At 41.8% G+C, this 27,263-nt stretch overlaps 1 protein-coding gene across 2 annotated transcripts; it reads left to right on the top strand.

Moving 5' to 3' along the window:
* Positions 1–506: 506 nt before the first annotated feature.
* On the top strand, positions 507–26,863 carry FOXJ2 (forkhead box J2). 2 transcript variants are annotated; one of them, XM_086465233.1, is made up of 11 exons: positions 507–740; positions 15,349–15,701; positions 16,223–16,297; positions 18,312–18,380; positions 18,711–18,851; positions 19,295–19,493; positions 21,380–21,706; positions 22,073–22,174; positions 22,641–22,841; positions 23,612–23,710; positions 24,291–26,863. In XM_086465233.1, the coding sequence occupies exons 2-11, from the start codon at positions 15,369–15,371 to the stop codon at positions 24,377–24,379; spliced, it is 1,635 nt and encodes a 544-aa protein (XP_086321359.1). In that variant the 5' UTR covers positions 507–740; positions 15,349–15,368; the 3' UTR covers positions 24,380–26,863. The 2 variants fall into 2 exon arrangements, with proteins under 2 accessions (XP_086321359.1, XP_086321368.1); XM_086465242.1 differs by lacking the exon at positions 507–740 and having other exon boundaries at positions 15,331–15,701.
* The last annotated feature ends 400 nt before the right edge of the window (positions 26,864–27,263 follow it).

The raw sequence follows: 27,263 nt of genomic DNA, 5'->3' as shown, positions 1-27,263 counted from the left end.
AAGCAGGAGCTCCAGATACTTACCTAAAATTACCTAGTAATTTTAATTATTTACATCTGCTTAGCAGGCAGCAGAGAAAGCAAAACAAGGGAGAGAAAGCAGAGGCAGATTGAGATAACTCTTTTTCCCTTTTCCAGTTGCTATTAACCACTGGAGATAAAGGTAATTTCCAATACTGACCTCATCCTCCTTCATCCTAAGGAGGATCCCTCATCCCCTAATCCCAAAAGGGTTTTCTTCAAATACCCTGTGCAAGGAGAGAAGACAAACCTCCCAGTTACAGGGAAAGGAAGAGGCAGTTTTTGGTGATAATATCCACAGAGATAGCAAGAATTTTTTCAAAGAGATTTGCCTGCTCTTAGGGACGAGGTATACCTAGAGGAAAGAGAAGAGAAATTTACAGGTAGGGAGATTGGGGAAATTAATTTCTGAAATAATCTGACAATCGGTGAAAAAGCGGTCTCCCAGGGGAATACCCCTTTAGTAGTTAGCTGCCAAAAGAGAGATCCTGGGATAAAATTATCAGTTTTAGGGGACTGACAATCCCAAAGAGATTGTTTTAATACTCAAGATCCTCATTTCATCCACAATCCCTCCACCCTCAAAATACTTCTTGAAGAAGCTCTTGGAGTAGCTGACAGCAACGCTCTGAGGATGGATCTCAGAGAAGGAGTTTGAAGGACAGCACCCCAGAAACCAGCACGGAAGATAATCCACCTCCCTCCAGAAAATCTTTCAGAGTGAGTGACCACATTGTATCACCTCTCTATTCCTAATGTCCTTCTCTTGTGCCTTCTGTCCTTGCTTTCCATATCTCTTCTTTCACTGTATCTGCTTTCCTTTTAATAATTTCTCTCTCGCTGTTTCTGAACCGGTCCCCAGGCTTCTTTTTCTGTGTGTCTTTCTCTAGCTCTGTCATTTAGCTTCCTTATATGCTATATGAAATTGTCCTGATTCCTTCACTATTTAGCTTAGGGGAGACCTTAGACCTATTTAATTGTAGGAAACCTCTGTGCCCTTTCCCTTCTACTTTCTTTCACTGGTGTATTCATCCTGGGCTCAGCCTTCATCATCACTGGTGTGAAATTAATTTTTGTCATGTAGGGGTCATTGAGAAGGATAATACTGGCCAAAAAAGCCTTGAGGAGACAGGAGCAGTGATTTGTAGTGCTAGTGTTCAAGGATGCACCTGTGGGGTTGGAATGTCAGTTGTTCTTCATGTGGGTCTCTTACCATGCTTGTAACTGTGGGAATAAAATTATTGTGTGATGCAGACCTTGCTGTGCTTGGGAGCTGAATGTACAGATCCCGGTGTTAGTACTCGGAGATGTGTGTCCTAATATACCTAGGGGCTGTGGGGTGAATTCTGCAAAGAGTGCCCTTGAGAGAGGGTTCTGTAGTGCTCAGGCGCCTGGGAATGAAAATTGTGACGGTGCTGGTGGAACCTACTCTGAAAGCTAAAAGAATCCATTCCACTGCCACCAGTCTTCATCTGTGTTTTATGCTGTGTTCAGGGGCTAGGAATGTGAATCCTAATGCTAGTGCCGTGGTGAGCCAAGCTGGCTGCTTTTTGTAAACGAGATGGTTAATTTCCAGTTACAAATGAGTATTCTGACACTAACGTAGCGGTTTCCTGAGAAATCAAGTCCGAGGGAGACTTCATCTCAAATGAAGCCAAAGCAGATTCCTGTAGCAGAAGAATCATGCCTAAGGATATCTCACTTGAGATATTCCTGGTTTTGTTCTCCAGTGAGATAGCAGTGAGGAAATCCAAGATCAAAGGATCCTTGGCCAGGACAGGAACCCTTCTGGAATCCATTTGGGAGCACAATGGTTAACCGGGAGTCCCTGAAGAAGGAACTCCTTGGTGTAATTTGCTAGCAAGATCAGACAAAAGATGCCAGGTCCCTCCGAAGTGATTCCCCATTTTGGCAGACAATTTTGACAGTTATCTATAGCTTCAGAAGGTGCCTCTTTCTAAGGGAAGGCTGAACCATGAAGCGTACATATGTTCTGGGGGTACTGTTAGATACCCTCCTACCTGTTGCCCTGTAGTTATGCAATCAGCCTGTTTTGAGTACAGCTATGTTATCTAGCAGAAGTGAAGAGATAACTCAGGCATTTTGGCCTTTGTACATTCAAGGGGGTAACTGACTTTTCAGGCTCTTAAGGTTAATTTACCTTGTGCTGCCCACTTCCTCGCAGTAATGACTTGCCGTTTTTCAAGTGCTTTTGGCTCTGATGGATGCCAGGGCACTTTACAGAATATATATGCCAGCCTTACAAAATTCTGCTCTCCCACAACAATTATCTTTCTGTATATGAAGAGGTTTTTTTCTTTGTTATTAATGATAAATATTAAGATTTTGTATTTGCTACCTGAGCTTTAAATATTCATAACAGACATACAAGGCTGAAAGTCATGTGCTGTAGGGTAATTATTGTTTATTTGTCAATTGCTGACAGGGTACCGAGTGCTGACTTGGACACAAAATTTAAGACAATCCCTGCTCTGAAGATCACATAGTCTAAAACACTATACAAAAGCTAGGACATACTGATAAATTTAAGGAAGGGAATAATTTTTTGAGACCATAGCTCTTCAGTTTGATCATGGTATTTAAATCAAATGTTTATTACAGGCAAAAATGCAGCTTCTTCTGAGGTGGAATACTGCAGCTGTTCTGCACCATTTACTTTATAAAAAAGTATCCAATAAAAGAAAAAGGGAGGATATTATTTATCTTCATAAAAGTCCAAGGTAGTTTATAGACCGTTTAAATGAAAGTGCTATGTCTTTAGGACTTCACATTAGGAATGTTAAACCTGAACACCTAAAATTAGACTTTAAAAACCACATTTTGGTACCTAAGTAAATAGCCTAATTCTTGTAAATGCTCAGGAACATAGAGTTGACTTCAACACAAGCAATGGAGTCTTCAATGTTTGAGTAAAGAGACACTTTGATACGCTTGTATGGGTTTGTAATTTTAAATTCATGCTTCCAAAAGTTGACTTTTTAAGTTGAAGCAGTCTGATCCTGTCCTATGGGCACTCTGCTTCCATCTGAGAACTGTGTGTGTGGCATTTGTCAGGTCAAACACTTAAGTAAAATGAAATGAGAAAGTCTAGAGAGTTGTGGGGGAAGGATTACGTTAATGAAAGATCATGAGGTTATATTAATGTTTAAATATGTGTTCTGTAAGTTTTTGGGTTTTATCTTGAAATCTGGTTCTGTAGGCAAGTTTCTAGGCTAGAATAAGGAGTCAGAAATGTTGGAATGAAACACAATAAAGTTTGAGGAGTTTGGATATAATTTCCCCGTCCCAGACAGGATTGTGACTAGTATAGTACTTTGGTTGGTTGGTTTTTTCCCCCTCTGTAAAAATACAGCTGAATGCAAGTGTCTCTGGAGAATTTTTTTCTTACTGCAGAGGTACAGGTATCTTTCCTTACTATGTCCTCTCCTAAACTTCAGCTGACCTTCATATAGTGGGAGATTCAGTCTGCATCAGAGTTTGCATCTTTGGCACTTCAAGTGTCAGAAAGGAAGTATGGTTAATAGTAACTGTGATATAGACAGCTGTCCCTCAAGAGCAGGACTGAGCTTATTGTCTCATTTTACGCAGCTGTAAGACAGGAATTATGTGTCGGTCATTAGCAACCAAAAGATGAAATGCTTTTGGACTATTTTTTCCATTTGCTTCTCCTAGCCTTGGGTAGAATTGTAACCAGTGAGTTTCACACAGAACCCTCTGTGTTTTGTATTATTCCATTTGCAGAATCCGTTGTTGAGTGACGCTTCAGAATTAAAACTTAAAAAAAATACTGTTTCTAGCATCTTCGTGCTGGAAGGCAACTTTGACAAGATGAGTAGGGCATAGATTAATAGACAGCCTAAAGTGGTATCTCTGAAGTGCTTGAACTCTCCAGTTCTGTTAACTCTGAAGCCTAAAGAAAAGCATTTAAATCTCTGTATTGCTGGATGCTGCACATCATGTTATTTTAGCAAGAATATCCAGTTGATGTGTTCAACCCCAAAATGCTTATCATCTTGGTAGGAGTCAGTATTGCTACTTGCTATCTGTTCTGCTGTTTTTGTTGCCTGCTTACTTCTAAGGGATATATGATTAACTTAAAAATATATAACATATTTCTGCCCTGTACTTAGGTTTTCACTTTTAAAGGCAGTCTGTGTATGTGTTACTGAGAGAAGGCAAGCATGCTGCAGTATGTTTTCACAATTAATTAACTGCAAATTTTCATTTTAAGTTTGAAATGAAAATGCAAAATACTGGGAATGTTTCAAAATTTGGAGACTTTGCAGCAGAGTTTAGGACGATTTAATGTTGTGTCCTGTGGTGATTTGCCAAGATTTGGACTAGACTGTCATTTTATCCTTCCATCTTTGACCTGCCCCATCCCCTGCCCCATCCTATTATGAACCTTGGAGTTGGCGTCTTAAAGGTAGACAACGCACAGATTTTGCTAGTTCCTGACCTTTGTGAACCCTTTCCTGAATCCTGGCCTGGGCTTCCTAGCATCGTCACAGTCAGGTTCCTTTCCTGCACCTTTAAGGCCCAGCATGTTTCCACCCTGACTACTTCTTTACTCTCATTTCCTGTTACACCCCACTCCTCCTCCCAGTTCTTGCTGTACTGCTCTTTGCATCTCATTTTCCATGCTGTCCCTTTGGCATTCTGTCCTGCGGTCCTATAAGCTTAAAATGCTGCTTCTCTCTTCATCAAGCAAGTGTCCCTTGTCTCCTTCTTAGGATTCTTCACTGGCAGGAATTCTTTCTTACTACATCTGACAGGCCCCACTATTTCATACCTGCATTTTGACCTGTTCTTGGTTTGGCTTTCGTTGGATTATATGCTTGTGGACACATAGTGTTTTTTGTCTGAGGTTATGTCAAGAAACCTCTTCATTTTTTGCCATTATATAATAAATAGAATTTTGTTCCTCTGAAAATATCCAGCTCTGCTAGGAGCTAGGGAATGGTGCTTTGTCTCCATAATCCGACTCCTTCATTCTCCCATCCACCCTTCTCCCGTGTCCCCTTCCCGTCCTCAGGAATAGCTGGATTTTAGTTGGATAGAATGAAAAACCCTTGAGTTACATTTTCTGGTTCCTTCCAGCACTTCAGGATCATGGTTTTGAGAACTGGGGTGAACAGTTTGTGCAAGGCCCAGTAACTTATTCCTCATCTTTGTAAGCTGGCCAGTTTGCTTGATGTGAAGTCAAGAAAAAAGTGATTATGTGTTCTTTTTTGGCCCTTTTTTATGTATAAGAGAGACTCAGTAATGAGGGAGAGGGGAAGATGATGAGTGAGAGTTTTTATACCTCAAGGAAAAAAATATTTGCTTTTTTGTTTTTTTACAATTAGCAATTCAAATTTTGTTTATGCTCTCTGCTGTTTAAAGTCTGTGGCTGATTATAGCAGAAATATGTAATTACTGTTAAAAGTTCAAATCTGAATAATTGGGAAGGAATCTGAACTCTTTGCGGTCACAAATTAAAGGAGCAAAGTTTCTGAATTCTCAGTTTCCCCCAGAAAACTATTGTTAAGTAAAACCAAAACAATTCTTCCTCCCCATCAGGAACTTGCAGAGAAAAATAAACAAGCTGCTAAAAGTTACCTCTGAAATTCCCTTTATCTCTACCTGAACAAAGCAGACAAGCTTTGGATGTAGGGAACTGTTCTGGGATTTGAGAGTCCTGTCTTCTTTGCATGGTTCTACTCCTTTGCTGGCTGACCTTGGGCTGCGCACTTCTCCATGCATGGCTTCCCATTTGTTCTGGAATAGGTTATTGATCCTTTATAAGGGTTCCAAAGTATAAGGATGAAAAGTACTTTATAAAGGCTGTCTGTTCTTCTTGCTGTTGATTACCTTAATTACAATGTGATGTAGAAATCAAAACCTTTATATGCCACTTTTTGTGGCATTAAGAAACAGTGAAAGTGTGATGCTCCAATTAGTTTTTGTTTAATGGAAGGACCTGTGACTCCAGAACTGAAAGATCCTGTACCATGTCTGCAGCCTAGAACTGTTTTCTAAGTTGACTTAAGTATAGATATTCTGACTCCCTTGAAGCTTCTCCTGAGATCTCTAATGACCTTTTCTTGGCCAGGTCTCAGGGTCGCTATTCCGTCTTCATCCTTCTTGGCTTCCCTGCCGTTTTTGACACTTGATCATGCCCGGTCTTGAAATCTTGTCCTCTGTTGACTTTTGTGTCAGTATTTTCCTGGTTTCTCTCCTACTGTTCTAGTCATTAAGTAGCTTCTGCACTAAGCTATTTACCTTCCTCCATTTTTTTTTTTTCCTAAGTTAGGCAGAAAGACCCACCTCTGGTATTCTTTGCTTTTCTTTACCTCCTTCATGCCAGTGATATTAAATTATGCAACTTGGTATACCCACCTTAACAGGCCACCACAGTTGGGCCTATAACATGGGTTTTCTTGCGGTCTTCTTGCTCTGTACGTACAGAATAGGGACTCATCTTCCAGTTTCATGGCCCAAATCTCCTGCTGCTTTTTTCTTCTTCTCTTTGGGTAACCCTTATGCTTTCTCTTTCATTTGCCAATTCAGTTACTGATAGCTGTTCTTGTTGGCCTCTGACAACTGTGTTACCTTCTTGTATTGTTAAAAACACAGTTACTGAAGCTATCCTCCTGGCATGTTTTCTCGACATGTTGCCATCTCCTCCTTGACAAGCCTGCTCTTTGGCTATCATCCACCACAGAAGGTTCCCGCTCCTTGTACTCCCTCTAAGGGGCCTGCACATTTATGTTTCTCCCCTATCTGTCACTGTCTCTTACTGTATTGTCCTTTACTCTGCCAGCAACCCAGGCAGGACATTGTGCTTTTCCATTTCTTGCATGAGCATCTCTTCACATTCTTCCTCAGCTGACTCATACCTTGAGATATATATATAGGAAAATTGCCAGCCAATAGAGGCCGCACATACTGGAAACTACTTATTTGCATATTTGAAAATCGTTCGAAAGGTCTGAATGATACTCCGAGATAGTTTTCTTATTAGATGTACCCTCCTCTCCCTGACTTCTTTTGTAAAGAAGGACGATTACAAAAGTAAATAAAGATCATCATAAGCAAAGACACAACATCTCAGGTTAGGAAGGTCGGGGTTGGAACAGAATAATATTTACTCGCAGTTGCAAGGTGGCAACTGTGGCAAGTACGTGTGTGGAAGAAAGGGGCTTCTTTCAGTCTCTGTAAGGAAATAAACAGGAGATTTAGTTTGAGTATGACACATAAAATGAAGCGTTTTATTAGTAGGATGCCAAAAACCAAGTAGCAATACTAGCGTTTTAAGCCAGAAGAAGCTGTTAATGGGTGTGTTCCTTGCTAGTGTGGTTCTGAATCCTCTTGACCTTCAGGCTTGATACAAATCTTTACAAGTTGTGAGCCTGGCTAGGGGCTGTCAGGTGGTGTGTCTTCTGGAAGACAGTTCAGTCAGTTTAGTTCAGAGTAACAGCTAACAGAATAATGAAAAGGAATTATGTTAAAACAGTGGTTGAGACCTAATTTATGAGCTTCACGCAGTATTACTTGATTCTTCTGATCATTCTCCAACTTCCATTTCAGCTGCACTTTGCTTCCACACTCCTCTTTAACAGGCTATTCTGCAGTGCTTTGGTAATCTTAACTCTGGGAGTATCTGCTGTATGTACATTTTGGCCATGTGGTATACAACTAATTTGCACTTGATACCAATTTCCTTATTTTCTATGAATTCAGCACATAGTTCTTGCTAGTGCTTGATACCCATTTCCACAAGTGGGACGGAATGGGTTGTGGCTTGTTTCAGCAACTATGGCAGAGTTCATATTGACTAATCTGTTTTCAGTGGTTCAGCCTTTGGTGGACAGGTTCTGACTACTTGCAGTCAGATTTTCATTTGGCATTCATTTAGCCCTGAGAGCTCTCTTACATAGGAGCTTTGTAGTGTTACTATTATTAAACTGCAAGGTTAACAGCCATTTTTCACTGATAGACCCATTTTTTAATGGGAATAAGAATACAATTTTAATTTTTAAGTGCTTGTTCCATTCTTTTAACCTGTGTTTCTGTACCTGTCTTTGCAACAATGTGAAGATCTTCTGAGCAAGATATTCTGCATGCTGATCTACTTCTGATATTGTCTCTTATTTCAGAGACAGTCTAGGTTACCGTATCAGTGTTTGTATATCCTGTACTGAAGCTTTACTACTGGATGTGATTCTGATAGGTAGCTAAAATTGAAATCCTTCTTTTCAACCTGGGTGCTCCTGCAAGGCTGAGGGAAATACCTTCTCTTAGATACAGTTTCTCTACCACAGACTTCCTGGTTTCCAAGGGAAAATTTCATTCCAGATATATGCTCATAAATTTGAATTGTTTCAAAAACAATACGCAATACCTTTCTCAGTGTAAGAATAGTTATTCTGTTAATATTCTTAAAGCAAATGCCAACGATTTCTCCTGTGTTTAAAATTACAGCTCCTACTTCCAATGGTAAAATATTGTGTAGTGGTACTGAGGGTGGAGGGATGCTGTAGAGGCATTTCTCTTGTGGTGATGTATTCTCTTTGTGCTTCTTCGAAGTGCTTGTTTTACTTTTTACTTCAAATCTGTTATTGGGAGGGTTGTCATGGGACATTTGGCTTATTATTAGAATAATTCTTTTATAGTAGTCTTATTACAAAGAAAATAATTTTTGTCTCAAAATATTTTAGGCATACCAGTATTCTCAATATCATTTGCTGTTTCTTTTGACAGGTGTTATGTATTCCCCACTTTCACTTAGGCAGCATCATAAATAAGCAAACTAATCTTAACTTTGAACACCTATTTTCAGACTGTCTGAGGGGTCTCTGCAATGTTTGTGTTGTATTTCTCAATGCATTTTTGCTGTGTGTTTATGTAGCAGACAACAAAAATATTTGATTAGTTGATCTTATTAAAATCCGGCAAGGCAGTAGCTATGCTTGATCCTGGCCTTTTATGCCTGTAAAGATACTGTTTCCCTGGACATGAGAATGTTTTAGACTTTGGCTGTAATGCTATCTGTTGATAAGTTTAAATAATCAGGTCAGGTTTTGTAAACTATACCATTTTGTCACTTTCGTACAAAACTAGTAGATAATTGCTTTTGGAATTGAATCCTGATGCACTTCCAACATGGGGATTTTGGTGGCTTTATAGTCCTCATAAGACATCATGCTTCGTTAGGACCATGAATGCACGCACAGTCAGTGCCGTTCATTCACTAAATTCAAAATACAAAATTATTACTCTGCTTGTGCACCTTTCACGAAATGGAGGTAATCAAAAGGTCCTATATTAAAATGTGCTATTATGATATTTGTGTAATTAGTAACTATTATGAAATAAAATTTGCTTTTTTTTTTATTTTTCCTTGCAACTTAATATGAACCTTATTTTGTGAGAATTCTGTTAAAGGAAAACTATATCTGTATAACAATTTAATTCTAACAAACCAGTTAGTCTACTGATTTGTATTAAGCTATACCTGTCTAAAAGTTTTCATCTTCCTCTAACTCTGATTTTTCAGTACTATCTTAGTGTGTTGTGTTGTAACTTTTAGCAAATTTCCAGTTCAGGATGCCATAATTTCCATACCACCTGTGTTACTTTACATGCAATAGCATCGAACATTGAAAGCCGTTCCATCTTGCACACTAGAGTGCAAGGGTAGGGGTGTCAAGTTAGACCTCTGTGCAATGGACAGGTGCAGATCGTGACAGTTCGTATTCATACAGGTGATACCATGCTGTGTGCTCTTGGGTGACAGTAGCTTCCTTTTGTTGATTTTTTTTTTTTTTTTTTTTTTTTTTCCCCCCCACCTTTGTGGCTTATGACTAGCGAGAACTGTGTGCCCTCTATTACTACATCTGCAAGCCTATAGTTTATTGGGAAAATGTTCTTTGGCTTGTTCTACTGCTCCCAAATAAGGGAAACATGGTTCTAGGGTATGATGGTTTCTCTTACCTCAGCCTCAGGGACTGGTTTTCCCTCTTTCATACTGCACTGCAGACAGAAGTATACTTTCAAACTGCAGTGCTTTTCTTTTGGTTTGCCGATATGCTAACATGACACTTAGCGCTCCGTCCAGGTTAAGTTTCTTTATATGAACAATACCCAGCAGCCTCTCTTTTCCTTCTGGATTTGATTCCAGAAACATAAACATTTCCTGAAGGCTTCTCACAAGTAGTTACCTAATGATGGATAACAATTTCAGACTATGCAGATAATCAGTATCCTTTTTATTGATTTCTTACATGAAACAAATACCTCTCAGTGAGAATGTTTGCTTAGACGAGATAAGATTTTTAAGTGTTATGTTCCTGCCCTCTTAGTTCACACCTGCTTGTTTTTGAGGGAAGGCATATCTTAAAATGGCAAATTTCTCTTCCTGCTGGAGTTGATTGATTCTTTTCCCCTTTCTGTAATGGCATAAGAATACAGGTTTCTTGCATGTGTAATTTACATGAGTATGTCAAAATTGCCTTTTTCCATCAAAGTAGAAGCTGTCTGTTTCTCCATGTATGTGGTGTTCTTAGGTGTTACTTTGCTTCCTTACTTTTTAAGGCAGTTTCCTCTGGCATCACGCTCACCTTTCTGTTTCAGAAAGATTGCAGTCAGGTGATTCTTTTTTACCAGTTTGTTGAGTTCGAGTTCTTTTGTTTGTTTAATACCTTAGAAGCTAGGTGTTTCTCTGAGTATATTAGATGGATATTGTTAGTTAGATCACAGGATCTGTCCTTCAGGTAACTAATTAGAAGTGGCCTTATTTTTATAGGTGTTCTACAGCAATGTCTTTCACTGCTTGGTAGTCTGTTATGCATTTCTTCCTTCTCAAAGCTTATGTTGAGAAGGTGAAGCTGAGTGTCCTTTGAATGTTTTGCCAGTAGTGTTTAATTGAATTGAAATAGCAGCAAATAAAGCAACAGTGAAAATAAATATAGAAAAGTAAATGTAGAGACATATTCTAGAATGTGCATCTTCTCTAGGCTGTGCACAGCATTGTTTCATTCATTGTATGACTCTGCTTCAGTTGTAACTGATTCTGACTAGCCAGCTTTTGAGTTCAGCCTAAGAGAATGTTTCAGGCTATAAATGTTTATTAACTGAATTCAATATGACCCTTAGAGTGCTGTTCCCCACATTTCATACATTTTTCAGTCCTGATACATAGTAGTGGTAATCTTGGATAAGATCTGACTGGCTTAGAGCGAGCATTTGCAAAATAGCAGGGCGGGCAAAGTACACATTTCTTAGTCCAGCGTCAGGGATGGTACTGTCTGATAGACAGAAGGCTGGCTTGCAATTTCAGCTTGAGGTTTGATTTGCTAGTTGCAAATATTCAAAGGAAGGCAGTAGCTTTCCTGGAAAGCTGTAGTGAAGTATTACTAGTCCCAAGTGAATTAATGGTTATAAAAGGTATTCAATGCTAGGATTTTATTTAATGATTGATAATTTTTTCTTACGATTCAGACAAATTCTCACCTGTTTAATTGTAGTTTTGGATCAGTGCTTGGCTGTCGTTTTTGCATCTCTCTGACCTGTCTTGATTTGGGGTTGTAGTGGAACTAGTTAGTGCTTGAGAAATGAAGACTCTGCAGTCAATTTCCATCTGTTGATCGTGGTTATGACTTGGCTACTAAAGTTTCTAAAGTCAGCCAAAAACATAAACAGATACCATTTACCATGTAAAGTGGAAGATTGTGAATTCTGGGCTTCGACTTCCTTTTACTTCTTCAAAGTTAATTCTGGCTTGCTAACGTGGTAGGATTTTTTCTAAACACCCTTGGTTTCAGTTCAGTGTGTTTGTTAGTCATTAGTATATTTTTTTTTTCTTTGTTTGAGGGGGATAATAAGAGAAGAGTTTCAAAGAAGGTTTGCCAGGCAATAAACTGGGAAGGGAAAGTTGGAAGAATCATCAGCTGCTCTGGTTTGGCTGTAGTCTTGTTTTATTGTATCATTAAGTAGTGTCAAGCTGGTGTACTGCTTGGATCAGGTGAATGAGATATGCAGCACAAATTGTAGCACGTATTACTCTTATAGTAAGTACTCTTTCAAAAAATTTAGTAGCCAATTACGCCAAATTATTTTTGCACTGACAGTGTTCTGGAATTGCCACCTTACCTAAGGTTTTACTATGCCTGATTATTATAGATCCCATATTGCCAGGATACAGCCTTGTAAATCCAGTAGCATGATTAAGTTCAAAGTTGGAAAAAAAATAAAATCTTATTCTGCTGGTTTGAAATCTCCCATGTGATTGCTATTGGGTCTGAGTCTGCACTTTCTGTCCTGTATTACTGTCTAGTGTATATATTCTTAAAAAGCTGCTGTATTTTACTGAAAAGTAATTGTTTCAGTACTGGGCAATTAGTTCATTTGTACATACAGAATTTTTTTATTTAAGATTTTGGGATTTTGTTTTCTTGTCAAAGATTTTTATAAACCAGGGAATGAAAATGTTCAGATTCTTAGTGTGGATGTGATGTGACCCAATTCTAACCTTGCTTGTCTCCCTGACAAGTGTATTTTACACTAATACACAAAAGCTTGTGTATTTGATGATGGGTGTGTTGCATATCAACCTTATGTTTTACTGCTTAACTAATCATCCCAAATGCTTTACTGGTATAACCTGAGCAAATCTGAAGTTCTGTGAAAAACTGCAATGTTTTCTTCTGCTTCTTGAATTTCTGGTGTTTCAGATTGGTATCTTAATCTGCCATAGGCTTTTATAACCTCATTTTCTTGATTTCTGTGCTTGTCTTAAATACAAATTTCCCAGGCGCCCCCCCCCCCCTTTTTTTTTTTTATTTTACTTTGGATTTGTATTGTTAGCACAACTGATATTTCACAATGGTTTAACATGCATATAATAAGCAGCAGTAATGTGTTCTCTGGTTGCACTGTGGAAATTAAAATTTATGAGGCACACTTACAAAATTAAGCATTTAACTGATAATTAGTTCATGTTTGTGTTCTCCGAAGTTGAATACTACTTTTAGTGAGGGCTGTACCTGTAAAGTTACCATGCAAATATAGCTGTATTTCAGTTACATGGATACCTCAGATGTCTGTCCGTCCCCCACTGGATAAAAATACATTGTTGCTTTTCCCTTGTATAATTCAGGAAGGTATAGTGCTGACTTTTTTTTTTTTCTTTAAATTTAAAATGTTTGAGATTAGATCAATTCAGCCAAAAAAGAGCTATATTCAATAAATAACAACTTGAGGAGTGTGGATAATGGAAAGGCTTTTGCGGCTCTGATCATCTAGTTAGCTGTGTAGCAAGTAGTCATCGCTATCATATGTGATAGTGTGGCAGATGAGTAGATAGATAAGTTAGTAGCAGCTGGGCTTTTCCTTTCCTCCACAAACAGAAAAAAGGTTCAACTTGATACAGATACTGTAGGGCTGCAATTTTACTTTTCAGTCTGTGCCTGCATATGAGTATGACTGATAATGTTAGCTGTGCAATTAGGAGGTGTCTTCTGAGCCCAGGGCTTTGGAGCCACTGCTTGTGGTGGTTGAGGGATGGATTTTGTTTGGGTATTGTGTAGGTGTTTGAGCCCAAAAAGGTGTGATGAGCACATGCATGAAATTGAAAGGTTTAGTGCATGCAAAGGTGTTGGAGTTTAGACTCTTAAGTGCTTTTGTGCTATGAGAGCACTGCAGTGCAGAATTGCAAGTTATAATGCATATGGTTGTGGGGGAAGAATGGGGAGGTTCTGTGTCAAAATGCTGGGTGCATCTGTCTCAGGATCTGTGCATCCACACTCTGTTATTGTCAAATACCTATTTTTAGAATGAGTATCTAATTGGTATTCATGCAGATGGGTGTCTCCCTGTCTCATCTGATCCACTCATCTGAGTGATGCACTTGGTGGGAGGTGTCTGCTGATGAATCTCTCCTAAGCAGAGTGTGTTCATGTCAGTCTGTTCTCTCTTACATGTGTGCATGTGTTTAATTTGTTACATGAGTGTGCACATAAGTGTGCGCGTGCACGTGTATTTGTGTGTTCAGCTTTTGTATGTGTTAGCATGCTCGAATATAGTATAATCTAATCCTCTGAAAAGATTAATTTTAAAAATGAAAGATGCAGAACTTGCAGCCCTTTGAGACATGATTCTTCTCTTTATGCAAAGACTAAGTGCAGAGCAGTGCAGGTTGTGGCCATGGAAACTTAGCTACCTCAGTCCAGACTTCAAGGGATTGCGCCTAGAATAGTGATGCAGCCAATTATGAGTAAGAATGATGGTCTTTCTGCTGCCTTGACTACTACAAAAAACGGCATACAAGTTTGTGTGCTAAGTGTACAAGTTCATACAAGTTCATGCTGCTAAATATTTTCTTCATATTAAATAATTAAGTAGAAAACCCTAGGTATAAGTGCTACCCATGTTGGAAAGGTGTGTTGTATTTTTATGAGGGAAAATACATAATATTTATGAGAGGAAAGGTCCTTATTCTGTTTCCACCCTGTGGCAAACCTGTTGTGTGACTTTGGATGAGTAAGTTTTTCTTGCGTCTCAGATTTGGGGAAAAATACTTGCCTGTTATGTTATGAATTAAGCAAAATTTAATTCAATAAAATGGTATTTATATTTAGGAAAAATGGGTTATGGTAGGCAAAGCTTTAACTATTATGAGCCTAATATAGTCTGTTCCACCTCAACATGGTAGATGCAATTATCTATATATAGTATTATGCATGATCTTTGTGTTTTAAAATGAGATATTCAATCCTAGCTCTAAGGAATAGGATTCATTGTAATGTCACCTGATGCAAAAAGAGAGGCTAGGCCTTAGAGAGAAATTAATTTTCCCCGAAATTAAGACAGTCCTGACTTTTCCAGATGATGTAATTAAATTGTGGTTCGTATATTCTCTTTTAGCTATGATTTTCCTCTTACCTGACACAGTAAACCTACTGGATTACAGGTAATCTTGGTGAAGGGCCCCAAGGTTATCTTGCCTATGTAGTAAAGGACTGAATACGATACAGATGCTGAAAAGGCTCCACTTCCTTTGAACAGATCTTACTTCTTTACCTGAGAACAGTTGGGATGCTCTGGGTGAGACTGTTACCATCAGCACTGTCCCAGAGACACAGTCATAGGCCTTTTTGGATTATTCTGTCTGGCTGTGAATAAGATAGATGAACTATGATGATCTTCACACAGGTATTTGTGATAGGGGGAGAAGCAGAGGAGGAACGCAAATGGATTTTTCTGTTCTTAGGGTTCACCTTGTTTATATCTCAAGAGTTCCCTTTCTGGTCCTTTCTCCTCACAGATACTCCTGCTTCCAGCATCATGGCCTCTGACCTGGAAAGCAGCCTCACTTCCATAGACTGGCTCCCACAGCTTACTTTAAGGGCTACTATTGAAAAATTAGGGGGTTCCTCACAAGCAGGACCTCCAGGGACTGCCCGAAAGTGTCCCCCAGGTTCACCGACAGATCCCAATGCCACCCTGAGTAAGGATGAGGCTGCAGTGCACCAAGATGGAAAGCCACGTTACAGCTATGCCACTTTGATCACGTATGCCATCAACTCATCACCTGCCAAGAAGATGACGCTTAGTGAGATCTACCGTTGGATCTGTGACAACTTTCCCTACTACAAAAATGCTGGTATTGGTTGGAAGGTGAGCACTTGCATCACTAAAGTACCCTTTTTGTCTAATTACAAGACTTACTTGCTTGATGCTCTGCAAATATTGTTACTGAGCGAAATAAAAAGATAGATGTGAAACTAAGTTGACCAACTGGAGAAAATGCAGAGCCAGAAGTCCCGTTTTCTCTGAGAATTTTGTTGTATGTGTGTGGTGGTCCCTTAAGAAGGAACGTGCGAAAAAACCACCAACAACCAATAAAAACAAACCAAAAACCCCACAAAACCCACATCACTACTAACCTCTGCATCACAGTGTTACTATTTTCATTGCATCTTCTGTAGATGTATAGGTGGTTCAGCCCCATATTATTCATCCTAATCCATCCCTCTCCTTTCCACAGCTTCTGTTCTACTCTGTTCTGGGTATATGGAATGAGCTTCAGCTTTTGAGTACGCACCATCCTTCTATTTTCTCTACGTGCTTGCGGGCATACTCAGAAGGCTGTATGTTTTTGTTGCAGCGCTTACCTGTATCTCTTACTCTCTCACCAGAACTCTATTCGTCATAACCTCTCTCTGAATAAATGTTTTCGGAAGGTGCCTCGACCAAGAGATGATCCTGGGAAGGTAAGAAAACCGCGTGCTCCTGGGCAAGCAATTTAAAACTGCAGGGAATGAGCTGGGGTTGCCCTTTCTAACTCATGGTTGGAATTTGAAACCTAAAGTGTAAGCAAAAATGGAAGCATAGTAAGACTTACTGCAGTGCTTTGGCTACAGAAGCATTCACTTAAAGGGAACCTTTAAAGGGGCCTTAATGGTTTTAGCAATTATTTTTCTTTGTTATCTTTGGTTGACTTTAAAGATACTGTAAGAAAGAAAAAGGGGGTTGAATGTACTTTATTAGTTTTGTTTCTTTTTCTTCTTGATCTTTGTGTAAAATGTGGGTCTAATCCAACCTGTTGTATTATGAAAGACCGTAGTGGCTGCTGGTGAACGAAAGGACTATGATGTGACATCACGGGTTTCATGAAGGCAAGATCTATGGAAGTGAGAGCAGAACTACTAGCTATTTAGACTGCAAAACATTTGGTGTTGGGCAAAAATGTCACCATCAGATAGTTCAAATCTGTAGAAATTATTTACAAGTAAAACTCAAGAATCTAGGAATTTGTTGCTAAGTAAGGGCTAATCAATGTCTGTTAGTACATATAGATCGTAAAGGGGAATTGCTAACAAAACTAAGACTTAGCATCTTGGCATGCAGATATTATTACTGTTAAAAAAAACCAAACAAGTAGAAGGAGATGGTGGGCACAAGAAGTTATGTATTTAGACAGAAAGATTGTCTCGATTGTCTCTCCCCCCCCCCCCCCCCCCAAGTTACGAGAAAGGGCCACTTGCTCAGGCCTTTTATTTCAGGTTATATCTAAAGGACTAAGTGGTTCTCAGTTGGCATCTGTAAATGGAAGTAGTATATCTTTGAAGATCACTGCTCAAAAATACTATCGATTATATGACTTATTCCGGGAAATCCTAACTGACTTTGGTGTATATGTTTGCAGGTGTTCATTGATGATTCATGTTGAGCTGGGTTTGTAATGAAAACCTGTCCTGTGCTTGTCACTGATTATTCAGATTTGGAGGTTAAAATGAGCTAAATCACACTCTGGAGTTCTCTTTATGCTTATTCAGAAAACAACAGGCAAAATTATAGACCAGTTTATGTTGAAAAGGACCTCTGGAGGTCAACACACATCCCCACCCCCCTCCCAGACAGGGACAATTAGATCACATTGCTGAGGTCTTTGTTGAGTATTGAATTATCTCCAAGAATGAAGATAACATAACTGGGCAGTTGTTCTAGTGCTTCATCACCATCATTGTGAATAAATTTTTCTTTATACCTGATTGTAATTTCCCTTGCTTCCCTTCCCAAACTTGTGTTTTATTGCCTCTTATTCTTGTGCTGTGCATATTTGAGAAGAGTTTAATTCTGTCTTCTTTATAATCTCCTTACACAGTTGAAGACAGTGGTTAGATAGATCCTCTTACCTTAGCCGTCTCTTGTTCAGGATAAACAGATCTCTCTGTGTGAACTGCTTGTACATTGTGTGGTTTAGTTCTTAACCGTCATGGTGGCCCCTCTTGGATGCGTTCTAGCACTTTAGTGTGTCTTGCACTGGGAATCCCCTAAATGGGCACAGTAATCAAAGTGGAGTCTCGCAAGCATAGAATAAGAGCCATCCTCCTATCTGTCTGCCCAATCTGAACGTCGAGTTGGTTCTTATCAGTCAATAACAAATTCATGTTGTGAGGAAGGTACTGAAAGGGGTGTGCAGGCCCAAAAGAGCTGGCCTAGCTTGGATCAAAACATCCTTTGCTCTTGGTGTCCTGTCTCGGAGTGATGGAAATGTAGAGCATTCTGCCTTCCACCCGTAGCATCACACCTCATTGTTCAATACAACCCAATGCAAGAGAGGAGTCTCTTTCCAACACCCAGGTTGTGGTTGACTGATGTTCTGGAGGGTGGTCCTTCTGGTCCTAATGTTTAGTTGGTGCTGCATTCTTTCAAGTCAGTAACCCCCTACTTCAGAAAGCTCTCTGATTTAACCATGCATTTACCAATGGGTCTTCTTTCCAGGGCTCTTATTGGACAATAGATACGTGTCCAGATATATCTCGCAAGAGGCGGCATCCTCCAGATGATGACGTGAGTGGTGTTCTTTCCAGACAGCGTGGAGCAGGAGGGGGAATTCCCTTCTTGTTCCAAGGAGTCCTTCCAGCACCATGGTATTGTTTTGGGGGGCAGGGTGTACAGATGGGGAGGCTAGGACTGAATGAACTAGTGTGTATGTCCTGTCGCTTGGCTGTTGTTGCTAAGGTCCTTTATCGTGACTCTTCAGTGACTAAGGCCCAGTCCTCCTCTTTTCTAAGCCATTAACTTCTACAGTGGGGGAGCTGGCTTCCCATCTGCAGTTTCACTTCTCCATCTGTTTTTGATTTTTGCTCCTTTCCTTTTCTCTTTCTTCCTCATCCACAGATACCACAAGACTCCCCAGAGCAAGAGGCAAGTAAAAGCCCCCGAGGGGCTGTTCCAGTCAGCACAGAAGCCTCTTTGCCGCCTGAGGCCACCCCTCAGCTGTCGCTCCAGAGCTCCACCCCCATTGCCAACTACAGTCAGGTGAGCAGCAGGGAAAAGGATAGAAGCCTTATGGTGGGGGAAAAGGAGCAGGGAAGGAGTGCATGAATGGAAAAGCAAAGTGGTGAGAAGAGAGGGAATCAGGAAAATGGTGATATAGAGGCAAAAATAAAAAGAAGGGAAGAAGCTGAAATTGCAGAGACAGAAAATAAGGAGGAAGTGAATTTTAACAAAGGTTTGGATGGGGATAAGTATAAAGGCATAATGGTATTGGATAGCTGAAGAAAAGGCTGGAGCTAGGATATGCTGCATAGGGAGGGTGTTGGTTTTTCCTCAAGGAAAATGGCATTTGGGAACATTTGTTGGGAGATGAGCTAAGTGATATGGGATATCAGTGCATGTTCTACCTGTATCTAGCCTCTGGATCTCTGTCTGAAGTTATAAAACCTAGTAGAAGCTAAAGGCCTTCCTTCTGCCTTCCTTAGCAGGGTACAGGGCCTGTGGATGTTGCCTCTACTGTAGCAGGAGGGCAGGGCCGTGAAGGGGCTGATGTGCCACCCCCGCTGTACAGTGCCAACCATGACTTCAAGTTCTCCTACTCCGAGATCAACTTCCAGGATCTTAGCTGGTCCTTCCGAAATCTCTACAAATCCATGCTGGAGAAATCATCTTCCTCTCAGCACGGTGAGTAACTATATGCGTCATGCGGGGTGGGCAGGTGTCTGCCCACACAGCCTTGTCCACTGTTCTATCCTTGGTATCTCTCGAATCTTTCGTCATTTAGGAGCCTGTGCAAACAGCCTTTCCTTCTTTGGCGCGCTGTAATTAGTTCTGCCAGGAGCAGATAAGAAATCTGCATGTCCTTTATCTATTGCTTCCCCTAGTTCTCTCAGAATAAAGAGGATAATGATTTAAAAATACCTTGTGTTGATACAAAAGCAAATACTAAAATGGCAGAAGCTTAGAGAAACGAAGTCCTGAAGAAAAGCATATTGGAGAAGTATTCACAGTCTGTCAGGCTAGAAACCATAAAAGAGAGGGGATTGTTGCATGTGGAGTTTCTCCAGAAGGAGAGTGGAAAGTCGTCATTGCCCAGATCTGTTAAAACTAGGATCGTACAAGGCCTTGGAGGATTGAGCTTTGTGGATTGAGAACACGGAAGAAGAGAGACCTTCCAACTCCATTCCTAGCTTGCATTTCTGAGACTGAGGAGGCAGCCACCAGAGGGCACAATGGCTGTAGGGATGAGCTGAGATGTCCACGGAAAACTTTCAAAAAAAATCTACAGTTGTTGTTCCCGCCTTTAAACGCTCTAAGTATTAGTCTGGTGTAAAATGGAATATATTATTAGATGATCCTCTCACCTATGCTGTCAGCCATCATACAGTGCAGGCAAAGTTTGCTGCTTTAGGAGGAGCCTCCTGAACTTGTAGCTTAGTGAAATAAAAATTTATTACTTTTACTGCTTTCATCATGCTGGCGCTTGGGATTCCTAGTAGGAGCCTGTTGTGTGAGGTGTTGTAGAATGGGCAAGCTACAAAAATGTAGAAAAGAACCTTTACTCAGTGTGTGCCTTGACTCAGTGTGTGCCTCTGTAAAAATGTAGCAGCAGTCTGTGGTTTTTTCCCCAAGTCTTCAGCTGAAGGTAGTCTAGGACAGCTTGCAGGTTTTGAGGAAAATTTGTGGACAACTTTTGAGTCAGGATGGCAGTATCCATCCTTTTGCCCCATTGAAGTAGTAGGATGCTCTAAGGGTTGATTTTTGGATCTAGTGAAAAACTGAGGCTTGGTTGCAGATGGTGAAGTAAGGTGCTCAAAGTAAGAAATGGGTAGCTCAGGTTAGTGGCATGTAATGCCTGTTGCTGTGATTTCTCCCCCCGCCCCCCCGAGGTTCTGCAATGTAAGGGGAGAATGAACTGTGGAAGCAGACATAAGAGAGATGCTGAGCTGCCGATGTGGGGAAGAATGGAGAGCACTTGATGCTCTTGCATGTAGGGGATGCCTGAAATAAAAGAGGATAGAAATTAATAAAGGAGCTCTGATGTGTGCAATGTGCTCTGTGTACAAAAGCAGTAGAATGTGTGACCTTTAATGATCTGTGTGAGAAAAATTGTGAAGGTTCCCAACCAAGCTGCTTATAAGACAGGAACTGAAGGGAGCTTTTGGAAACAGCAAGTCAGATTTATCAAGTTACCTGTTTTTCTAAATGTTTTGTTGTTTAAGTTTGCTTAATGGTCATTTCTAGGAAAACAACATGCATGAGGTTTCAGGACAACATGGGTTACTTTGGTAAATACAGGAAAAATCTAGGGAGGAATTTAAGTGTCTAACTCTGTACTGGAAGTTTAAATCCTGCTGGGTCTTTGTTGTAGAGCCTTTTGTTTTGAACAGAATCTGGAGCACAGTGAGGTCATAACTATGCAGGTGATAGTTGTTGGCAGCCTGTAGAGGGCACTCCGAAAGCTTCATAAATAGCAGGATGAGCAGTGTGAAATTAAGAGACGGACAATTTAAGCAGAGGTCTGATCCAGGTATCTCTTAAAGCTCCCTCCTCTTTCTGTTACTTGGCAGGTTTCTCTTCTCTCCTTGGTGACATGCAGCCCTCCAACCACAACTACTACATGTACCAGCAGCAGCAGCAGCAAGGCCCCTCATCAGTGGGTGCTGCTCCCCCACTCCACACTCCAACCCCAGAGGGCTGCCCATCCCAAGGGGCAAAGCAGCAGGGTGGTGAAGGTTATGGCCCGCCACCAGTGATGTCCATGCACCCACCCCCAATGCAGCATGGAGGCTACCACCAGCATCAACAACATCACCCACACTCCCACCCACAGCAGCAGCCACATCAGCACCAGCAGCAGCAGCAGTCACAGGCTTCAATCAACAATGCTGGCTTTGGTGAGTCAAAGGCAATGGAAAGAACAGCTGCGGAAAAGGAAGCAGTGAGGAGCCCCCAGACAGAAATTCCACAAGCGAGCTTTCCCTAAGTAGTGCCTACATTGTGTGGGGGTAAAAGGGTGAAAGCCAGTTAAGATTGAAATCCGAGCAGGAAGTTGCTTCCTTACTGAAGGAAAGGAGGATACATTCACACTGGGTTGGGCATTCTGTTTAGGGGTGCTAAATGAAAAAGGAGGCACCATCCCGGGTCTTCTAAGGGAGAAAGGATTTCTAGCTACTGGTGAAGAGGGGCCAATCGTTTTATATTAAGGGGTGGAGGGAAAGGGCAGTCTGTATTCGAATAATCTTGTCCCCATTTCATTCCAGCATTTCCCCCTGATTGGTGCTCCAACATTGATTCCCTGAAGGAAAGCTTCAAGATGGTAAACCGGCTGAACTGGTCTAGCATTGAGCACTCCCAATTCTCAGGTCAGTGTTGGCCTAGTGACTAGGTTTAGTGACTCAGTGACTAGGGGTATCATCTAGAATTATGTGAGTGCTGTGCCCCGATTTTTTCAGTGTAACTGTGTCAAGTCCATGGGTTTCTCAGTGATTCAACTCTTCCCTTTGTAAAATGAGGTGTCCTACTTCATGCGTTCTGTTAAAGACCCGGAAGCACTTGAGCACTGCAGAAATCTGGGGCAGGGGGAATTAATTCATAAAAGCATGTCAGAAAGCTAACTGAGATTTTTCCCTCCTATTCTTCCCTCTCCTACGTGAGTCAGTGAGACAGTATCCTAGATACGGAGCTCTCTAGGAATTTGGTGACAGATTCAAAGTGTTGAAGTTGGGTTTGTGGGGAGAAGGTAGGATTTAGGGGTAGAAAACAGAAACTCTTTGCAGGGAAGACCACAGTGTGAGTGCTGTCTTTGACATTGTCCTTTGTCCCCTGCAGAGCTGATGGAGAGCCTGCGCCAGGCTGAGCGGAAGAACTGGACGCTGGATCAACACCATATTGCCAATCTCTGTGACTCCCTTAATCACTTCCTTACCCAGACTGGTCAGCTCCCTCATCTGGTTGGCCCACAGCAGCCCCCCCGAATCTCTGATTCTTGTGCCCTGAACAGTGGCAAACAGGAGCAATCCATGAACCAGGGTAATTAGGAGGGAGACTAAAATGACACGTAAATGAAGGCCCAATTCTGTGAATATCCTAAACTACTTGCAGCCTTGCCAGGCAATGTAGCACCAAGCAACTCGGGGCTAGGCTGTCAGAGCTGTTCATAGCAACTCAGCTTCCCCTGGCTTTATTGATTAGGAGGATGTCCTATGGCTGTGTCCTAGACAGGCTGTTGTTATGTGATGCATACCATTGAGAGGCAATCTCTCCAGGCAGAAATATATTTAAAAGGTAAACCCATAAAAGGAGAAGGGGGTGGTGGTTTTTGTAGGTGACCAACAGAAAGGAGAATGACAAGGTAGAGAGTTTGCTGTTCCAGATGGCAGGAGCTGTAGGAGCTGTAAAGAAGAAAGCTCTTGCATCCATGTTGGAGAAATACTGACTGGAGAAGGAGCAGGAGGATGCACTCTGAGGAGAGCACAGAGGATATCATGGTCTTGATAGAACTGTGATGGCATGTCATCTAGTAGTGAACTAAATGGATGGTACTGAGCCAGCTTGTGGTGTTTCTGGATGAAAATTTTCGTCCTTTATAATAATAGAGAAACTCCTGCTGGTTTCAAGAACAGGATCCCCGACCAAGCTATAGCTTGCAGTTAGGACCCAACAGCTGAACATCTCCTCAGTATCCCGTGGGTCTGAGTGAGTTGCTCTGTGTCTGAGCCGCCACCCAGTCAGGGCCAAGACAGCTGACCAGAATGTTAACAGTTTGGTTTTTTTTTTTTTTTTTTTCTTTCTGTTTGCAGTGAACTCCTATGGTCAGCCCCAGCCTCCCCATCTCTTCTCTGGGCCATCTCCTATGTACCAGATTTCTACCCAGGACTCTCCGGGATATAATCGCCCAGGTAAGGGGTGATATTAAGGCATATGATACCAATGAACATTAAAGAACTGGTTCCCAAGCCCTTTGTGCATTTCTCCCAAAGCACTTACTAATCAAATGGAGCACTGAGGGTAGAGAGGGAGCCTGGACTGCAAGGGACCCTCCATTTACGGCTCTGCCATAGCTCTGGCAAGGTTTAGGATTTCAGTGGCCTGATTTCTTTCTTCACATAAATAGACTTCTAGCTCAGCCTCACCCTCAGCTGGTTGCTTTAAGGCAATTTTACATGAGAAGCTTCTGTTGATAAAGTCCTTTGTGCTTTATGAGCAGTCAGCTGTCAAGAAAGTTAAGAAGGCTGAAACTTGACCTCCGTAGAAGCTGCTGGGGAGAATATCACAGCAGATCACCTACAGATATTGGTAGGTGCTGTCTGATGGAGAAATTCATGCCAGTAGTGTTCTTGCTTGTTAGACTATTGGAAGAGAGAAGGCCCAAACCCCTTCTGCTTTCTTTTGCCCAAGGGTCCACTGTGAAAAAGCATGACATTTTTTATTCTAACTGTTCTTTTTCCTTTCTCTTCTTTCTTCTGTTTTTTGGCTCAGCTCACCATCTGGTTCCTCGGCCTCCAGGGCCTCCTCCAGGTGCCAATGAGGAAATCCCCGATGATTTCGACTGGGACTTGATCACCTAGCGAGTTACAGACTTGATAGCCCGTCCTTGTGAAGGACGCGGGAGGGGAGGGGGACGTGGGGTCAATGGTGCCAGCACCACCCTCCCCAGCCTCCCTGCCTTGCCTGTATATAGATATATATTCTGTATCTCCGCCAGAGAAGCCACCGCAAGATGCTGCCGAAGATAATCCTTCCTTGCGTCCTGTTTTATCTTCTTTTTCTTCTTTTGTTTATTATTATTATTGTTATTATTATTACCAATAATTGAGCACAGCCTTCCCCCTCCTCTGGTGGCCTCAGACGCATCAGATCAGCTCTTTTATGTTGCGTGGCGCCCTGCGGAGGGCAGAAAAATGTGTCCTTGGTGCCGTGAAAGACCTCGGAAGGCTGAATCCTCGAGTGCATCTTTCTCTGCCTCCGTCATTTTGCGTTTAACAATCCCTCTTTCCCTTCAAGGTGGCCGGTGAATCTGTTGTATTGGCTACTGGAGTGAGAGAGCCTAGTGGACCCTGGGAGCCTGTAGTTATGTTGTTTCGTAAATGTTGTAAAGGTCAGGGGGCTAAAGGGACACTGGAGGGGTGATCTTAGCTCTGTGAACTTTCTTGCACCAGGAAAAGCAAGAAAAGCAGTAGAGTTCCCAGGTATAAAGAGAGGGTAATCCCTGAGGTAGGGAGAGCTGAGCTGAGCTGGGAGGGTGACCTGAGTTTGGAGAAAGGAGAATGTAGCAGAGATGGTGTTTCAGCAGAGAAGCTGGGTTTCAGAATGCAGTGCCATCTGGGGGGACTGAGAGAGATTTTGAGGGAATCCTGACCTATTTTCTACACTGCCTTTTGCAGTCTCCAGATGAAGTCTACATACCCATCAGGTAAAAGAAGCAGTCAGGGGTGTCACGTAATTCAGCAAATTCTGTTCCCCAGAGCTTTTAATTTCACCCCCCACCCCTTCCAAGCCCTTCTCCAAAATATGTAGTGAGGCTCTTACTTGCATATGCAAATTTGGAAGTTTTCTCCCATCAGTATTTTTTCAGTTGTTATTTGGCCCTCCACCCCTCATATTTCTTTGGAGACTGTCCTTGCCTGTGGTTTGAGAGAGCCATCAACAGGAGTCCTGTTGCGTAGGTGCAAGTTCACAGTCAGTGGTTCCCACTTTGTGAATGGGCTAATGGTGGTAAGAGGAAGCTGCTGCTCAGAGTGGAGGTGAATTAGGGGACTTCTGGTCAAGGGGCTGGACCCTCTGGTCGAGTAACTGAGAGGCCCTCACAAGTGTTTTTTTGTAAGAGGCGTATTAGAAGACAGAGGACCAAGTGGGGCAGATTTTTAAACTGAACAGGCAAACAGTGTAGTATAAAAGGGAGGAGGGTGGGTCAGACCCCTTGCAGTTCAGCTGGGGAGATGATGGAATCTAGTGTAAATCCAGAAGGATGAGTTTTGTCAGCACTTGCAAAGCAGGAAGGTGGAAAAGGTGCAGGAGCAGTAGTAAGTGTTGAGATGCCTCCTCCCCAAAGCTGTGTCCTGTGTTCCCCTTTTTTTCTGGTATAGCTCTGTTCTGTCAAACCTCTTGTTTCCTCTTAATATTTTGTAAAGCCTCCCCCCAGCCCTTATTCCCTGTTTACCAGTGAAGGGAACCAAAGTGGAAATAAAACATCATGGCTGCTTGACAGACCTAGGGCAGGGGAGTAATAACCTCTACTCTGACTGCAGGAAGGTGGGGAAGTAGCATTGCTTTTTAAATTTGCGGTAGGCATAAGCCAATTGGATCTTTGTCAGGGAAGTGGACAGAGTCTTAGAGTCTCATTGTATTAGGAGGGGGACATTTTTGTTTTCTTTTTTTTTTTTTTTTTTTTTTTCTTTAAGTGTGTGTTCGGGGGGGGGAGTTTGTCATTGAGTGTTTCCAAGAGAAATGAGGAATCCCAGACAACTTTAACATGGAGTCAGCTCTTATCTCTGCTGCCTCAGGATGGGAATGATACAGCTTGGAAGCATATGCGATGGGTTTCTGTGGAAAGTGGCACCAGAGACAGCCATGAGAGTCGGTGCCCGTTAGTGCTTTTGCAGAGGATGTTACTGAGAGCCATCCCCGTGGAAATCTGAAAACACCACCAGAAGAAAAACAAACCACGATGGCTGCTCCTGCGTATCCAAGTGCTCCTCATTTGCATATTTGACTCATTTGCGTATTAAGTTGCGCCTCATTTGCATATGTAAATACATGCCGGTCAGTGTGCAAATTAGCCTCGTTCCTCTGCCCCTGAAGTAAATGTGCGTTGTTAGTGCGTGGGAAGGCATCAAGTGGGCGGCGCGGAGCTCTGCAGGGTGTGCGGGTAACGCCTGTGGGGAGGGGAGTGATGCCAGCCTGTCCCGGAGGGGGTTCTTGCAGGCTCCTCCAGCGTGGTGTGGCCCCCCGTGCTTTGTGCCAGTGGTCAGGGAGAGAGGGGCGTGGTCTCACGAGTTTATTTTTGTGCATGCTTTCTTAATAAAAAGAAAAAGTGAATGTTTATGGTTTAACTCTTTTGGTGCCAGTATTGAATTTTTTTTCAGCGGCGCCTGTCAGGTGGGCTCGGTTCCTGGCTGCTTACCTTAGAAACAGAATTTGGGTGTGGACATCGCTAAGGTAACAGCCAACCCCTATATGATCTTTATGACTGAGACTTTTTAGGATGTCAAGAGAAAGAGTTGAAGTTCTCACAGCTGGCTCTTCTTGGGGCACTGAGGCAGGGAGTCTCAACTCATGCTCACCAGAAAGGCAAAGTGAAAAGTATACCAATGCTTAATGGCCGTTTGTCATACCATTTGTTGACCTTACTCCTTTAAGGAAGGACTAACACGAAAAGCTGATTTTAAACCACTTCCTTCAAGTACTGAGTAAACATACTTCTGCTTTTTAGGGAACATTCAAGCTTGGGAA

Source organism: Leptosomus discolor, chromosome 1, assembly GCF_034619465.1.
Source record: "Leptosomus discolor isolate bLepDis1 chromosome 1, bLepDis1.hap2, whole genome shotgun sequence".
NCBI lineage: Eukaryota > Metazoa > Chordata > Aves > Leptosomiformes > Leptosomidae > Leptosomus > Leptosomus discolor.
This window is presented reverse-complemented; position numbering and strand designations above follow the sequence as displayed.